This window comes from Lacerta agilis, chromosome 5, assembly GCF_009819535.1.
Source record: "Lacerta agilis isolate rLacAgi1 chromosome 5, rLacAgi1.pri, whole genome shotgun sequence".
NCBI lineage: Eukaryota > Metazoa > Chordata > Lepidosauria > Squamata > Lacertidae > Lacerta > Lacerta agilis.
This window is the reverse complement of record NC_046316.1, coordinates 76,752,980-76,770,942: the sequence shown is the minus strand read 5'-3', so window position 1 is coordinate 76,770,942 and position 17,963 is coordinate 76,752,980. Positions and strand designations below refer to the sequence as shown.

The window sequence follows — 17,963 nt, the reverse complement described above, 5'->3', positions numbered from 1 at the left end:
TCCACATTTTATTGAACTGAAACAACTGCCCCTGAAGGCAGCCCTGTTTAGGGAAGTTTTTAAACTGTGATATTTTAAATGTATTTTAATGTTTGGTGGAAGCCGCCCAGAGTGGCTGGGGAAACCCAGCCAGATGGGCGGGGTACAAATAATAAATTATTATTATTATTATTATTATTATTATTATTATTATTATTATTATTATTATTATTATTATTATTATTATTATCATTATTATTATTATTATTATATTGATGTGTAGATGCACATATGCAATGTAATATGTGCCTCTAGGCTGATCAATAAAGTATTAAAGAAGATAATAATTTCCACTCAGGCTGTTAATGTGTGGTTGTGACCAGTTAAATTAAGTCAGATCTAGTGTGGTATACTGAATAGTCCTGCTATAGACAAAGAGTTCACTCAGCTGTGAAAATCTGGTACAGCCTAAACTACCCTACAAGGTTGTTGTAGAATAAAATGAGGGTGGGTGGGCTCCTGAGGTGATTCAGTGTCCATTGGTTCTAGAACAAAATGTTGTCTGTGTGCAGACCCAGAGTTTCTTAAAATGTTATTATTTGGCACAAAGTTCTGCTTCATTTTTAAAACCTTATTCTTTTTAAATAAACTTTATTGAACAGTTTAAAAAAACAACTGCTAAACAGAAAGTTCTGCTTCACTACAGCTCCCTGATAATCCTAACGTTTCTGACTACATCTCTAAATAATGTTTTATATTTTACAAGGGAAGAGTGAGGAAAGGGTGCCTTTAAAGCAGAAGTTCTTGGAAGTACTGGAATTCAAAGAACATGTGATTCTTGAGTTCATTTAATGAGTAGGATTAACATATGGTTGATAGAGCCACTACCCGAAGACACAGAACAAGAAAGATAAATGTTTGTATGGCCAACTGCCTCTTTCTGTATTTTGATGACTAAAGCCTGTTTTAACAGATTTCTTAACTAAGCAAATAAAAGCACTCCAGATTGCTTCAAAACTCTGGCCTGATGCTCCCTCAGGTAACAAACCTGTAACTGGCTTGTACTACTTAAGAGCAGATAGCAAATGACATGATTGAATGCACCTCAATACAAAATAATTAGGGGCTAGGATACAAACAGAAGGAAATTCGCAGAAGGAAAGCTTCTTGTGCCTGCTTCCCTTCTGTACCAACCTGGAACTTGGCCAAAAAAAAAAAAAAAAAGCATCTCTTGTGGTCAGGGAGCCCTGTTAAACAATGTAGGAATAGGCATTACTCACATTCAACTTTACCTTAGTTCTACATAAGGTAAAGGTAAAGGGACCCCTGACTGTTAGGTCCAGTCGTGGATGACTCTGGGGTTGCGGCACTCATCTCGCTTTACTGGCCGAGGGAGCTGGCATACAGCTTCCGGGTCATGTGGCCAGCATGACTAAGCCGCTTCTGGCGAACCAGAGCAGTGCACGGAAACGCCGTTTACCTTCCCGCCGGAGCGGTACCTATTTATCTACTTGCACTTTGACGTGCTTTTGAACTGCTAGGTGGGCAGGAGCTGGGACCAAAGAACAGGAGCTCACCCCGTTGCGGGGATTCGAACCGCCGACCTTCTGATCGGCAAGCCAGCCGCGTCCCTCGTTCTACATGAATCACCCTAAAAGCCTGCAGAACATCTCCCCACCCCTGAGCATAACCCTAAACAGAAAAAAGTGTGTGGGCATTTCAAGGGCCACGATGCCTCTATCAGGCATCTTAAAATGTAACACCTGTCATTATCCTTTTATTTCTGGTTTAGCAGTTTTGAAAGGGGGAGGGGGGGGGAAAACCTTTCTCCAGCTGTATGTGGGCCATGCTGCTTTCCTGCTTGTAATATTTATTTTATCATGTTGTGTTAGGTACCCTAAGGACTTTGGGCATGGTGAATCATATTTATTATTTACAAGCTTTGTCAGCAGCAGTTAACCTGTTTACTCCGGACATGCAATTATTCCCAATACAAGACCGGCTTTTCAATGATGATTGCTACATATGGAAGATGCTTCATGCTTCACTGAAACTACATTTTCATTAAACTACTTCCAGCTTATAAATGATTGTTAAAAAGGATTTACTGCGCAGTTTTTATACTATGGCAGGTGGTGTTTGTGCTATTTTGCTGTTGCAAGACTGAAAGTTACTACTTTCCTTTCAAAACCCATCCCCCCCTTTTCATTCAACAGTAAAAATGATAATAATAAGAGCAACCCAATAGCTTAAAGTATTCTAATTCATTATCATGTTACAGTTATAGAATTTTCTCCCAGGACATTACATGTTATTTCCCCACCCCTTTACAACTCTCCCCCCCCAATTTCTGCAAAATCCTTCTTTAATCCAATGTATTAATTGCATTATTTATTCTGTACATGACTAAGCCATGATTTTATCCAAAAATACATTCCAAGTGATAGATATCAATACAATATAAAAGACAGTAAAAACCAAATTGATACCCCAAAGAGCCTCATTTGAATGTCTGGCACAACTACCCATCATTCACCTGAAGACCAAGACCACAGCTAGACTTAGTGACTGAAACATCAGTCAACAATTTCTCTGTCCCCCTTTTCCTTCTCCCCTCCTGTTCTACATTCACATTATTCTGTTTCTTGTCGTGCATGATTAAGAGTTCTTGGAAGGTTGCACAGTATTTTGTGATTTTTTTTTTTTGTTCAGCCTAAAAAGGGTACTGCCCTAATATGGATTTTTGGAATCTTTCTTATGGGCTATTTATAGACAACAACAGCAATGAAAACCTAATAAAACCTTGTGTGACCAAAGAACACGAACCTTTTCCAGGATTCAACTGGTGAGTCCCACTAACGGAAGCCAGTGGAAGGCCTTCTGCTAACACAATGCAGTTTTTCATCTACTCTCCTCCCCCCAACTTGCTCAGGGGGAACCCCCAGAATAGTGGGGGGGGGAGAGAGAAGAGGGGAGATAATTCCTTCAATGCAAGCATGTCTGATATCATTCCATCTTCCAGAGGAATCTCTTCTCTGCCCCCCTGGCACTATCAGCCACGATGGCTGAGGATGACGGGAGTTGGAGAGCAGAAACATATTGGGGGGTCACTGGTTCCCCCTATCTGATGTAAAAAATATATATACTTACAGTCTGCTCTCAGAAAACAGACTGAAGATTAATCACGTTTTGCTTGCAAAGTATCTCCCAGTATTAATGCAATGCACAGCTACTTTTCTTTCAGTTATTTCAATGATAAGTGCAACCGTTTCCCCTATCGCAAACTATATTTAGATGACATTTATTGCAGATGCATCTCAAATAGTTTTATCAAGCCGTCCCTCAGTACACAATCTTTCATTATGTACTATATGAAATTGTCACTTATCCAGCGATGATGAAGTGCAGTCAACTGATTTGCTGCGACACTGCATAGTCAATACACAATTTGCAAAGGATGCTTATGTGGCCATGCTCGTCCATTTCTAATAAGTGCTTAGTTCACACAGAATCCAACATCACCTGGAAGGCCACAATCTGCCCACCTCTGCCCTAGTTTGTGGCTACAGCAACTTGTGCACAAACTTATATGGAGTAAAAGACCATATAATTATTCAAACTTCTTCATTTTTACAAGCCCCTGCAGAGTTTTTCATACATGCATCATTTTCTGAAAATATCATATCTATTGATTATCATTATGAGTCACAGAGAAATGATGAAAAGAATGAAGCTAACCCTATTAGAGTTAATGTTGATTTTGTAAGAAATATTATTGATGATGAGAATATAAGAGGGTTATTTCCTATTCACTCAAGATGATCTTATTACACCTGCTACTAAGTATAATAAATCATGCAGCGACACTTTTGCTATTATTTCTAACGCAAGCTAAAAATGTGGAGTTGATGATAAAAAAGAAACAATGGCAGCAGTTTGGTATTACTTAGAATCATATAATAATAGAATCTTAGAGTTGGAAGGGACCCCCGGGGTCATCTAATCCAACCCCCTGCAATGCAGGAATCTCAGCTAAAGTATCCATGACAGATGGCCACCCAACTTGTTTAAAAACCTCCAAGGAAGGAGAGTCCACCACCTCTTGTGGGAGTCTGTTCCACTGCTGAACAGCTCTTACTGTCAGAAAGTTTTCCCCCCAAATGTATAGTCAGAATCTCCTTTCTTGCAACTTGAAGCCATTGGTTCAAGCCCTCCAGAGCAGGAGAAAACAAGCATGCTCCCTGCTCCATGTGACAGCCCTTCAAGATATTTGAAGATGGCTATCGTATCTCCTCTCAGTCTCCTCTTTTCCAGGCTAAACATACCCAGCTCCTTCAAGCGCGCCTCATAAGGCTTAGTTTCCAGACCCTTGATCATCTTGGTTGCCCTCCTCTGTACACGCTCCAACTTGTCAACATCCTTCTTAAATTGTGGTACCCAGAATTGGACACAGTATTCCAAGTGTGGTCTGACTAAGGCAGAATAGAATAGTACGATTACTTCCCTTGATCTGGACACTATACTTCTGTTCATGCAGGCTAGAATAGCACTAGCCTTTTTCGCTGCTGCATCACACTGTTGACTCATGTCAAGCTTGTGGTCCACCAAGACCCCTAGATCCTTTTCACATGTACTGCTAGTAAGCCAGGTGTCCCCATCCTATATTTGTGCATCTGGTTCTTCCTGCCTAAGTGCAGAACCTTACATTTGCCCCTACTGAAATTCATTTTGTTAGCTTGCGTCCACTTCACCTTCATTTTCATGAAACATTGGGAATAAGGTTGGGGTGAGGTTGACAGAAATGGAACTGATATTCAATAAGTGATTAGTTATCCATTGTGTTTAGGCATCTAGGACCAGCTTGGAAGGTTTGTGTTTTGACACTATCTGGGGTCAAGTGACTTCTAAGGACCAAAATAGAAGTGACAGGGCAGCCACAAGTATTTCATCCATATTTCTCTCCAGTTCTGTAAAAAGAAAGAGGTGAAATCTATTATTTAGTAGAGAGTGCAAGATCTGGGTAGGAAGGATCCCTGGCACTACCCCCAAGGTTATCACATACAAACTTTTGCAGAACAACATGGGCAGAAGCTCTTAGATCACTTCAATAAATTTTTGGTCTATACACACTATACATTTAAAGCAGTATCATGACTCCCCCCAAAGAATCCTGGGAACTGTTGTTTGTTACAGGTGCTAAAAGTCATTAGGAGATGCTTCTTCCCTTCACAAAACTACAATTCTCAAGAGTTTACTGAGGAGAGAGATGGACTGCTCTGATAACTGCAGCTTTGGCAGGGAAAGACGGATCTCCTAATGACTTTTAGCACCCTTAACAAACTACAGTTTCCATGATTTCTTAAAAGTGGTATGACAGTGCTTTAAATATGTAGTGCAGATTGGGCCTATAATACCAGGAGAGGTGAGGGGAAACTTTTGCAATTCAGATAGTGGGTAGATGGCTTTACAGCTTCAAAGTTCAATAGCAAATATGATGGTTGCTGCAAATTAGCAGATCTGCAAAGGTTTGTTATGCATTTAAATGAAATTGGCCAAATTTAAACCTTGTTGACTTAGGGAAGCTTTTTCTTTTTCTTTTTAAAATGAGAGCAACCCAGAGGTTATGCAGAAGCCCCCACTTTACCTCATGAATATTCAAGTTAAATTAACATGACATTGAAATGAATGATCAATAACATAACCATGCAGACATTCGGTTCCCTCAGATTTGGTTACTGTAGACTTTCTGATGAGCCAGCAGACTTCTTCCTACACAGAACCTATTATTTCAAAGATTTAGTAGAAGGCAGCAGCAGTCCCATCATTAAATTCACCAGAAGTAACACCTGACCTGCTGCAGATGCAAAAAAAATTCAGTCAGCAAAGCCACTAAACCTCATTCCATGAAACATCTGATTGCTGGACAGTAGGATCAATAGAGGTTTACTACCAAGTATTAACCATGCTATGCTGCCTATCTCCAAGATATGCATTTTCTTCATGCATTTTCTCAAAAGGTTACTTCCTCTTCCAGTTTACTTGGGAAATGGCAGTGCCTCAATAGCTTGGGTTCAGAGCTGGCTTCAGATTTAAAGTGCCAATGGCAGAAAGACTTACGGTGGGCCCCCTCATATGCTAAAGGGCCTGCCCCCCACTCCACAGACAAGCCTGACAGCAAGGGTGCCCCCTGTCCATGGCCTGATGCTACAATGACACCAGGTGACCCATTATTACCACTCCAAGTATTGTAACTCTGTGAGGGGAACAGGGGTCTCCTAACAACTCTCAGCACCCTTCACAAACTACACTTCCCAGGATTCTTTGCACCCTTCACAAACTACACTTCCCAGGATTCAGGCTGTTTAAAGTGGGCTTATGCTTCTTGGCTGAGTCCTGGAAGATCTGCTCCCTGCCTTGCAGGCCTTTTCCCACCTGGCCTGGGAGGGCAAAGCCCCGACTGACTCCAGCTACAAAAGCTGAAGCTGGGGTGTAGATGGGCTGGGGTGTGGTGTGGTTTTTTTTGCTGTTTTTGATATATATATATATGTGTGTGTGTGTGTGTGTGTGTGTGTGTGTGTGTGTATTAGTTCTTTTATGTGGAAATTGTTTTAATTTGGTAGTGTGCTTTTTGATGTCTTAGTTATCATTGCTGCTTTTGTTATGCTTGTAACTGTGTAATTTTTTTCATGTTGTAAGCTGACTTGAGCATGGTTTGAACTATGGAAAGGAGGCATACAAATAATATTATGGAATGCATAGTGCAGATAAGGGCCTAAGACTGAGGAAACAAGGTTCATATCCCCACTCAGCAGCTAACCTTGAGCTAGCTACAATCTCTCCGCCTAACCTGCCTCACAGAGTCGTTGCAAGTACTGTATAAAATGGGAAGGAGGAGAACTCTGTACACCACCCTGAGCTCCTTGAAAGAAAGGTGGGATATAAATACAATACAATAAATAAAAAATAAATTTGACTGTGCACAAAGATCTTACATCTTTTCTTGACAGAATGAAATACATGCTGCTGCGCAAAACCTATCAGAGAAGTGTGCAATGCATCAAATTGATATGCACCAAGAATGCATCAGACCTTTTAGTCTAATTGCAGAACTTGATAGTTCTCATACTGCAACATCTGTTCATATGCCATTTACAGTTTTCCTGTTGTAAATATTTACAGTTTCCTTTTTAACTTGACATGTATATTGTAAGCTGCCAGTCCTGTTTATTTATGCTATTGTCATTTTGAAGGAGCAGAGAGGCTCCAATCTGATGTACATGCCCCTATGAGTCAGCCCTACTGGACCTGGTAAACATACAAAGCATGCACTGAAAGTCAGTTATCATTTATTCAGCAACTACTCTTGTGGCAGCCATTGCTATCTAGCACACATTCAGTACATGTCCCTCTGCCTTATGGGTATGCACTTTCTCTTCATACTTTCTGGAATTCTGCAGCTTTGTACAACGTGTGTGTGTGTGTGTGTGTGTGTGAGAGAGAGAGAGAGAGAGAGAGAGAATGTCTATATATCTTCCTATATACATTTGTGTAAGGCTGTCATCAGTTTGTGTGGTCTCTCACAGGTGGCACTATGAATTATAGCATGGTAATGGGCTTCTGAGACCTGCTGTCACCTGCTGCTGGGTGACACCAACATTGGAGCCAAATAGTTCCCCATCCCTGGTCTAAGGGGTTAGTGTGGGTGGTTTGGTAGGATTCGCGAGCAATGCAAACAGAAATCTAGCCCCTAGTAGGTGTATATGTGTGTCTTTGCATGTGTGTGAGTGAGAGAGAGAATATGAATGAATATGAGAGATCTGGTCCAGCAGAAGTTCAGCAACATCTGGGGGGCCAAAATTTCCCCACACCTGATCTAGTCAAAACCAACCCCATTCTAAGTTTAAAAATCAATGGACCAGACTCATCGTTGTTTATCATTCTAGCTCTCTCTTCCTCTGTTCCCACAACAGCCTTTGCCTGACCAGTTCACATAGGCGGGAGGATTATTATTATTATTATTTTGCATGAGTGACATGGATCCACATTACCCCATATACACATAAAAGTATACACGGCATATCCTGCTCAGCATAAAAACAGAGCTAACCATACTGCTATGAAAATGGCATGCCAGATAGGGATGAAATCCAAGAGCAGACCATTAACTGCATTTTGACATTTCATTTATGTCAAGGTTTTTAGACTGCTGGTCCACACTCACAGCTAACATACTTAGTGTGCATTAATTTATAGTTATTCTTTGGATATAAACTTGCAAATGATTGTTTCCAAAATGTAAAGGGTGACAGAGGAGAGTGGCTCTTCCCAAACTCTGAAACTCCTTGCCAAAAGACTTTAAAATGATTTGCAAATGTGCTGCAACTCATTTTAGTTAGTTACTTTTATTAATGTTTTTCCAGCTTAAAAACAACCAAGTTTTTTAAATTGTATTTGATTATATTATATTTTATTGTATTTGCGCTGTTGTTTGTAAGCTATCTTGAACGCCATTTGGTGGAAATGTGAGATACAAATTTAACAAATAAATATGACTGGCCATGCCAGAAGTTTTATAGGTCAGCTTAAGGATTCAAATGAACTAGTTTAAGCATATTTAATCACAACACTTGTTAAAAGTTCTGGACACAGTTAGAACCAACGTGTCAACAGTCCAACATGATTAGTGAATCAACATTGCAAGCCACTGCATGCCTACTCAGAAGTAACCCCCACTGAGTTCAACAGGATTTACTTCCAGGTAAGTGTGTACAGGACTGCAGGCTAAAGAAACTAAAATTATTTACACCAAACACTGAAACATGTATAAACAGAAAAGAAATACAAGTCTGTTGCATTCTGACAAATCTACCATTCATAAATTCCTCCTCCAGGTGATTTATACATTGCAGCTGAACAAAAAGGAATTGCTTGTGCTCTAGACTGGAGCCAGGATGCTACAATTGTTGCAGGAGAAACACATTAAAGTGGTAAAAGGAATCTTGCCAAAAGGATATGAAGACCTGTAATCTCCTTCCAGCATTGGCAGTGGAGCTGGGAAGAGAAAAGTATCCAATTCACTTGAATAATATAAGAGGAAATAACAGGCATTTCTGAGGAATGCTTGATTTGCTGTTTTTTTGAGTCTCCAATCAGTACTTCTTCCGTTTAAGTTGGATAAAACCAATGGAATCGCTTCTAGATGATTTGGACTATGGCACCCATCATCCCTAGCTATTCACCATGCTGGCTAGGACTGATGGGAGTTGAAGTAAAACAATATCTGGAGGGTGACATATTGTCTATCCTAGGTTTAAGTACTCCTATTATTTACATATTTTGAGGGGTGTGCATCAAATTTACATGTCAGCATCTCAAACAAGTGGCATGCAACTAGAAGGAATGGTATTTTATTTGAATTCAGCACCTGACAGCAACTTGGAATTTATATAAGCACATTTTTGATTGTTTAAAATTACTTCAAATCCATTATCTCAGCAATCCTTACAACAGTCCTACCTGTATAACTCATGATACATGATACCCATGTACTAATAGATACAAATCTGAACCAGGGACTTCTCAGCTCACACCTCCTGGATAATGGTGGGGGCATTTACAGGGTGCATTTACCCATTGTATGTGTTCATTACACCACCAAATTATTGGCGCAGTTGCAGTTCCATACATTCCCTCAGGTGACCATATCTGCAAACCACAGTGTTTCCTAAGCGGGTCACAGAGCTCAGAAGTATCAAGAAGCCACGCAGTCCAAAATGCCACCTGGTTATGAGTGGGGGAAATGCTTTGCATCATTTTACGTTCCTGGACTACAAGAAACAAAAGCCTTTAAAGCCTCAACCCACATGTCCCAAGGGCAGCTGGTGAAAACAACAACAAAAACAGCCAGCTGGCAACCCACAGCCCAATTAACATATTTGTGAAATGCCATGGGTGCTGATATCCCCTTGTTTAATCCTACGCAGCTCTGGCAAGCATCTATGAGAAGAACCACATGGGCACACTGAATGGCTTGGTTCATTCCTACACCATTATGCTTCTGGTGTGGGGAGGAACTATGCCACTCACCTGCCTTGTGTGGTCCTTCTAGACACTGCCAAACTTACCTGAAACGGGACCTTTACAATCTTTGGCTGAGGTCCCTTTGTGTGTTCCAAGTTCATGTTCAGGACACATATAGAAACCAGATAACCTGCTGAATTGCCTTGCCACATGCTGTATATACCCACTCAATCATTTCCTGGTACAGCTTTGGTGCTGCTAACACAGTGGTTTGACTTCACCCCTGGAGATCCACTCCAATGTCTCCCAAGACAGATGGATGCCAATAATAATAATACGCTCAACCAAACCAAGGGTCAAGTAGGGGGTTGGACTACATGACCCTTAGCATTCCTTCCAACTCTACAGTTCTATGATTCTGTGTGTTAAAAAAAAAGATTCAGGGCAGACAAAACAAAACAACTCTTCACACAGTGCACAGTTAAACTGTGGGATTCATTGTCATAAGGTGTAGTGAAAGCCACGAACATGGATTGCTTTAAAGGAGGATTGAGCTAATTCATGGTGGGTCAATTGCTACTAGCCACAATGTCTATATTCTGCCTCCACCAACAGAGGCAACGTGCAGGGCATCCCAAGTAGAAGACTTAGTAGAAGACTGTTGCACTCAGATTCTGCTTCTGGGTTTTCCACAGACACCTGGACAGCCACTGTGAGAACAGGAAGGTGGCCTAGATGGGCCTTTGGCCTTATTCTGAAGAACATAATCCTTCTTGGAAAGGCGGTTTAATCCTAAATAAATGGGGTTAGGATTGCAGCCATTGCCAGGAGTAAGGGGTAAAGGGGACCCCTGACCATTAGGTCCAGTCGCGGACAACTCTGCGGTGCTCATTTCGGTGCTCATCTCACTTTACTGGCCGAGGGAACTGGAGTACAGCTTCCGGGGCATGTGGCCAGCATGACTAAGCTGCTTCTGGCGAACCAGAGCAGCGCACGGAAACGGCGTTTACCTTCCCGCCGGAGTAGTACCTATTTATCTACTTGCACTTTGACGTCCTTTCAAACTGCTAGGTTGGCAGGAGCAGGGACCGAGCAACAGCTCACCCCATCACAGGGATTCGAACCGCCAACCTTCTGATCGGCAAGCCCTAGGCTCTGTGGTTTAACCCACAGCGCCATTCAAATTTGGTGACTCTACCAAATTCAGCTTGGTTTAGTTCTGAGTACACATGCACAGGATTTCACTTTTTGCGCAACAATCCATGAACATTAATAAAAGCAAATAATCAACTAGCTGAAATAAGAATAACAGAATTGTAGAGTTGGATGATCTATTCTAGCAAAACCCCCTGCAATGCAGGAATGTGCAGCTGTTCCATATGGGGGAACGGGAATCAAACCTGCAACCTTGGTGTTATGAGCACCACGCTCCAACCAGCTGAGCTATCAGGAAGGAGATATATGAGAACAGAGGAAGCCCAGCAGATTTCCACAGGAAGGGTACTGTTATTATTTCAATTTACATCCTGCCCTTCCTTCCCAAAGGAGTCCAAGACAGCCAACACAACAATAACAATATAATTAAAACATTCTAAAACCAGTTGCGTACCATCACATCCTCTCAATACAGTGATTTCGGGATTGACGGGAACCACATCTTTCTGCCATCAAACTAGGCCATTTTGGCCCTACCAACGAAAAGGCCTTGTCTCTTTACATCTGATCACATGTAAAGAGAAGATGGAAAGCAGAGTGTCAGGTGCTATCTTGAATCTCAATAAGGTGTGTATGCGAGGCACCCGTTGTTGAGGCAACTGAAGGCTGCCTCGAAAGTTACTGAATCCTTTCCCCTGCAATCTCAGAGGCCGAGGATCTTCCAGAAGTGCTGTACAAGTGAGTTTACATGTGCATATTTATTCTTGATGCTTGCAACATCAGGTAAGAAATTGCATGTCTCAATGACTATCACAGAAGATCTACCCCAGATGGCACTTTCCTATCGCCCCGACTGAAGCTTTTCAACAGGGGAAGCTCACACTTTCTCACTGAGTGATAGCAAGCGATGCCTTAATTTTGCATGTTTAAATGAACCTTTAAATATTCTAGTTTCGGGGCTAGGAACTAACCCCACTTCTACCACATTAGAGGCGACAGTATAAAAAGGGTTTTCATGATAAAAAGTGCAGCACTACCACAGAGAGGGGGTGGAGACCCACAACCCTAAGGCAGACTGTTGCCCTTGGCCAAATTTTATGTCGCCTTTGGCTTACTTTCAAAAGTAATCACTTCAGACATAAGGCAAGAGTGATCTCTCCTACCCTGGCAATCTCCTGGAGGGGAGGAAGGGGAGAGACAAATTGAGGTGGCAGAAAGAGAGAGGGGAAAGGAGTAGCTCCACTCACTGCTGGTTTGGGCCCTGCTCACAATCAGCATACAGTCCTACCCCTGAGGGAATGTAGCTCTCAAAATATTGCTCACTCCTGACTTCTAGGCCAAGGGGTCCTAATACCAAGTGGGCCACAAGAGTACTTCCACACAGAACCCATGGGGCGCACACTGCCTTGTGGGGGGGGGCATGAGGCCAAAATTTGACATCCCCCCCCAGCCCTCACAAGGTGCTGGGCTTTGCAAAGGAGGCATAAGGCTCTGGCTGGGTCCTAGAGCTCTCCCACCTCCATCCCAAAGCTGGGGAAGTGCTAAATAGGCTTCAGCAAGGAGAGAAGAGGACTCTAGGACCCCGTCAGAGTCCTCACTCCTCCTTCCCAAAGCCCAGTGCCTTGCTTTGGGAAGGAGGCTTTGGGAAGGCAGGTCATATCCAAGATTTTTGTTGGGGGCGGGGGGGGGGAGCGAAACTTGTTGAGGTTCTTTTAGGAGATTGCCCACCAAAGTTGTTTAATTTTCTTGGGGAAATAATGGTTAAAAATACCCTCACTTAGGGAACAAGCTTTTGTAGGGGCGTAGGCATATGCTGGGGGTGGGGACAGAACCTCAATTAACTGAGTACTTTCAATGCTTTCCAATAATTTTGGGATGGGCTACACTCATGGGCAGCATGAGGGCTGGGGGGGGGTGTCAATTGTTGCTGAGGGCCACAAAAAAGGCCACATGTGTTGGACCACCCTGGTCTAGCCTGCCTCTGGAGGTACTTAATTTTTTTCACAATTATCTCCAGTTTGGGGGCCAGAGAGGGAAGTGCTTTCAAATAAGAATTCACCTACATGAAATCTATAGTTGCCTGCACCGTAACACTTTCTGAACTTCTGAATTAGCCAGCACGAAATACAGTTAAACTTGGAAGTTAGGCCAGGAGAAGACAATATACCGGTAATTGAGGCGTTAAACCTTGCTGGTATTTCATGGAGCTTCTCTTTCAAATATTTATCCTGACTTGTTTCCCCCCCCCCCCCCAACTTGTTTAGCCCCTCCCTTTTAACACAGGCTCCCTTACAACATAAGCCTCAAACTGATACCTTTTGGTGAATGTGTTCACATGCAGGGATTCCATAAAAATGACAACAAATTGATGCTTCTAGACAGATAATGTGGGGCCTTTTTGCTGATGGAACCCTGAATCAGGATATCCATCCAATTCTGACTCAGGATACTCAAATTCGAAGTCAGGATAGCTGCCAATATGAATTTAATACATTCCTCCCTTCCAATTCATTATCAAGCACCTGCTTATCTTAAAGACTGGCTGAAGAGGAAAAAAAATCAAACACCAAATCAGGCCACATGTCATCTGTCCGAAAGACTTCCCAAGCCTCCAAATCTGAATAATATTTTTGGTTGGTTGGAAGTAGTCTGTTTGCAGAACAACATAGGAAAATCTTGTCCCAGCAGCAAACAAAGCAAGACATTTGAGTCCTGCAGTTCTCTCTGCAGGCAAAACAGTCTCCCTCAAAGCGCATGCAATCTCCAAAACTACAAGGTACTTAAAATGCAGTGTCATCAGCACTGCTGAATCGAAACCTTGCAGTATTTATCATTACAGTGGCAAATGCGAATATATACAGCTGCATGATTTGACTTTATACTCGATCTGCTTTTTTAAAAAATGGTTTTAAAATACAACACAGGAGCTCAAAAGGACACGTTTTCTCCCCTGGAATCTAGTAGATATTATTTTCTCCCTTCCCCCCTTTCTAATTAAAAGAAATACCCAGGGTATCCAGAGAAAGGACAAGCAAGTAGCAGCTATTAAGAGCAGTGAGGGGGGGGTCTTTCCCAGCAGTTCCATTATTAGGGGAAAGGAAGACAACCCCCTCTTTATTGCCCCTCACTTACTGAAACCAGACAATTACTGTCCCCTCCCAATAACACTGAAGTTACTTATGCTCATGCCATAAAGTCAAAGTGCATTGCACCCAATTTCCAGAAGGCTATGGATTCTCAAGTCACACCCCAAGGCATATTGTGATGTTAGCATATTCATTAGCTAGACTCAGCAAAGCATCCTTAATAGGCCAAGGTGCACTTAAAGGGGGGGGGAACAACCAGCCAATACCACAAATAACTGCAACTTACTGCTATTTGAAAGCTGCTCACATAGGAAACAACAACAATGCATCTAAATAGTACAAACCCTTCTCACTGGGGCAAATCCACACTGGGACATGTACCAGCTTGGCAAGGGTTCCTCCTTATGTTCCACCCCCACCCCCCTTTCTTTCTTCGTTCCTCTCCTTCCTCTGGATGCCACCCACACTGTCTGGCAGTCTCCGAATGCAGCCAGGTGTCCTTCTGATAAGAAACAGGAAGTAGCCCCAAGCGCCCCCCCCCTTGCCACACAGAGGGTCACCTGCCTAACTCCTTCCTATTCCTTAAATCCTCTCTCGGCCAGGTCAGGTCAGAGAGTCAAGCAACTCCTTCCCTTGTTGGAACAAAGAGACAAGAGGCAATTCCAAATCCCTTCTTCCAAAATAAAATAGCTGAGTAAGAAAGCTGTTCTCTCTCTCTCTCACACACACACGCAACACACACATCTTGCAGCTTCTCTACAAGCACCAGTGGTGACATATTTGGGAGGAGGGGGCCAGGACATGCATCCCAAACCGAGGAGAGCCACAGCTGTCCCTTTTGCAGCAACTGTGTGCAAATTGCCTTCTATGGGAAAGAAAAAATGCCAAATCCATCCCTCTCCCAGCGAGGGAAGTGACTCACCGCCTGCTCGACCTAACTAATAATTCCCATTGAAATTAACACTTCCCTTGCCATTCTCCTCCGCAAAGACACGAGCCGGGAAGATATAAGGAGAGAAGGGGAAGTGGAGAGAGGGCGCCAACTTACGGAAGTGTAGTTGCTCTTCTGGCTCCGGATCTCCTGCTCCTGGAACTGCAGCCCCGCCAGGTGCTTCTCCAGGGCTTCCCAGTCCATGGTGGGCAGCGGGGGCTCCTGCTCTTGCCAAGCCGTCGTGCCCCCTCCTCCTCCTCCCCCCAAGGAGTTCTCCAAGGGGTGGAAGGCTACCAGCGAGCCTCCGTTGCTCAGCCTGCCCATGCCGCCCCCGGGCTGCCCTTTCTGGAGCCGGGGGGCTTTGCCGTAGCCGCCGCCCCCTTTGTGCCCAGTCCTGCGGCTAGAGGGCACCACGTTGGCATTGTGCCGGAGGTCCAGCGGGTGGTGCGGCTGGCGGTGCTGGCGCTGGGGATGCTGAGGAGCCGGGTGGCCGTGGGGAGCCGGGGGTGGCATAGCAGGGGTGGCGGCGGTGATGGTGGGGAGGGCGAGGCGGGCGCTCCTCGCCTCCTCCAGCTCTTGCGCTAAACTCCTCCTGGCAGGGGCGGTTCGGGCACAGCGGCGGGCATCGTCCCTGTCCTCCGCCCACGCATCAGTCACCTTCCTCTGGTACACCTGGAAGTCCTCCGACCCCTCCTCCTCCTCTTCCTCCTCCTCTTCCTCGTCTTCCTCCTCCTCCGAGTCCTCCAAAGCAGCCAAGTCCAGGCTGGTGGGCGAGGGGGAAGATTTGCATTCCGAGCAAGGGGTCACTTTGCTGGAACTCGATTCCGAGCTGGAGCGGCTGCTGCAAGGGTCGCTGCCTAGATCCATGCCATCCTAGAGGACAGAGAAAGAGAGCATTAGAAAAGACCAAGCCTAGGTCTTCTTTCCTGCCTTGGCTGCTGCTGCTGCTGCTGGAATAACATCCCCGCCAGGCACAGAAAGAACCAGACACCCGGTTTCCCCCTCTCCCTCTCTCCAGATGCTGCCAGACTCTTAAAGGGAAAAGAGGGCGAAGGAAGGGAATCTTGGGGAGGGAGGGAAGGGAGAAGCCAACGGGGTGGGTGGGAAGGGGAGATCTCCGGCACTTCCCCGAAGTTTCCCACCCCACCTAGGCAGGGCATCCGCTTTGCGAGGAGAGGGCAGGGAGGTCTCCCAAGCAGGGGCGGTCCCTCTTGAGCCCCACCTAACGAGGAGGAAGGGGGCGCGCAACAGCAGCACAGGCAGCGCTCTGCCTGGAGAGCTCAGGCGCCGCCGCCGCCGCCAACAGTTTCTTCCAGCACCGGCCGGGAGTCCCTCCTTGCCCTGCAATGGCTCCGGAAAGTTCCCGGCTCCCTCGCGCCCACTTGCGAATACAGAGAGCGAGCTACGCCGATAGCGCGAGGGGGGTAAGCGGGGGGGGGGGGGAGGAGGGAGTCTGGGAGCCCCACGCAGCCGGCGTAAAACTGGAGGAAAAAAAGTGAATGAGACAATGCCGGCCCCACACCGCCCCCTACGGTACAGATCATGGCCGGAAAAGAGCAAAAAGCGTGGCCCCGGGAGGCGACCCTAGAGGAGCGGAGCCACTTCTTCCCCCGAATTCTTTTCAAGGGGGTGCCATGCAGTTATGTCTCCTCCTCCTTCACACCTGTAAAAGGAGGGGAGGGGGAGATTTGCACTTCGCAGGGGAAACATGAGTTTGAATTTGAAAAGAGGTGCAGCAGAGCCTCTCTACTGCCAGATAAGATTGGCACGTGGTACCACCAGCCTCCACTGCATCTCCATGGATTGGGGTTTGAGTGGGGTGGCGGCGGGGGGGACAAACACGACCCATTTGGCTGCAACAGGTAAAAGAGGCTGAGAAGCCTGACCCTGTTCCATTTCCCACTCTTGAGCGAATGGTGGAGTGAGATTAATTGGGTGCTTGTTTCCACATGAGGGTTAAAAGTGTCCCCTCCTAGCAAGACCTTTAAGCTTCCTCTGAGAGCTGCAACCTCAGCACAATGGCTGTTCATCTGAGTTTCTAAAGTAATTTACAGCGCAATCTAAGGCGTATTTACTCAGAAATGATGGAGCAATCCTACTGGAATGATCTACGGGAATGAGCTGCTTTAGGATGTAGTGGATCTCCTGCTAAGTTTGTTTAAACCTAGTTACAGGTAGGTGTTGGTCTGCCATAGTCGAAACTATATATATTTAAAAAATTCCTTCCAGGAGCACCTTAGAGACCAACTAAGTTTGTTATTGGTATGAGCTTTTGTGTGCATGCACACTTCTTCAGTTTGCATGCACACGAAAGCTCATACCAATAACAAACTTAGTTGGTCTCTAAGGTGCTACTGGAAAGAATTTTTTATTTTGTTTTGACCAACAACAAACTTAGTTGGTTTCTAAGGTGCTACTGGAAAGAATTTTTATTTATTTATTTTATTTTGTTTAAACCTTCATCTTGAACATCTATTCAAAAGCAGTTCGATTGAATTCAATGGGGCTTTCTCTTGAACAAATGGACCGCAGAAGTAGGCCTCCAGTTCAGTAGGGCTTCCTCCCATTACGTTGTATTTTATTTTTTCATGTTGATGTTTTTTTTTTAATTAGAGTTTTTCATAATACAATAAAGTCCATGGTTTGTACGTTTTAGTAAAAAATGCCAAATTATTTTGGCGCTTCCTTGGTCAAGATTTTAGCAAGCCACAGAAAACCCTCTACACTTCACAGGTGTTAGCTCCTCATTGCAAAGATAAATTGAAAAAAAGTAGCCTGCGAAGGTTGTTTTT

At 44.3% G+C, this 17,963-nt stretch overlaps 1 protein-coding gene across 7 annotated transcripts in view; it reads right to left on the bottom strand.

Moving 5' to 3' along the window:
• Nucleotides 1–17,963, bottom strand: part of LOC117047418 (schwannomin-interacting protein 1) — a 365,411-nt gene that overhangs the window by 80,008 nt on the left and 267,440 nt on the right. For 5 of the 7 annotated variants that reach the window (XM_033150548.1, XM_033150549.1, XM_033150551.1 and 2 more), the window contains one exon: nucleotides 15,289–16,044. In XM_033150548.1, the coding sequence (XP_033006439.1) occupies nucleotides 15,289–16,044 (756 nt within the window). Of the gene's footprint in view, nucleotides 1–15,288; nucleotides 16,045–16,318; nucleotides 16,484–17,963 lie in introns of those variants that run through there. The other 2 variants (XM_033150554.1, XM_033150555.1) reach the window with 2 other exon arrangements.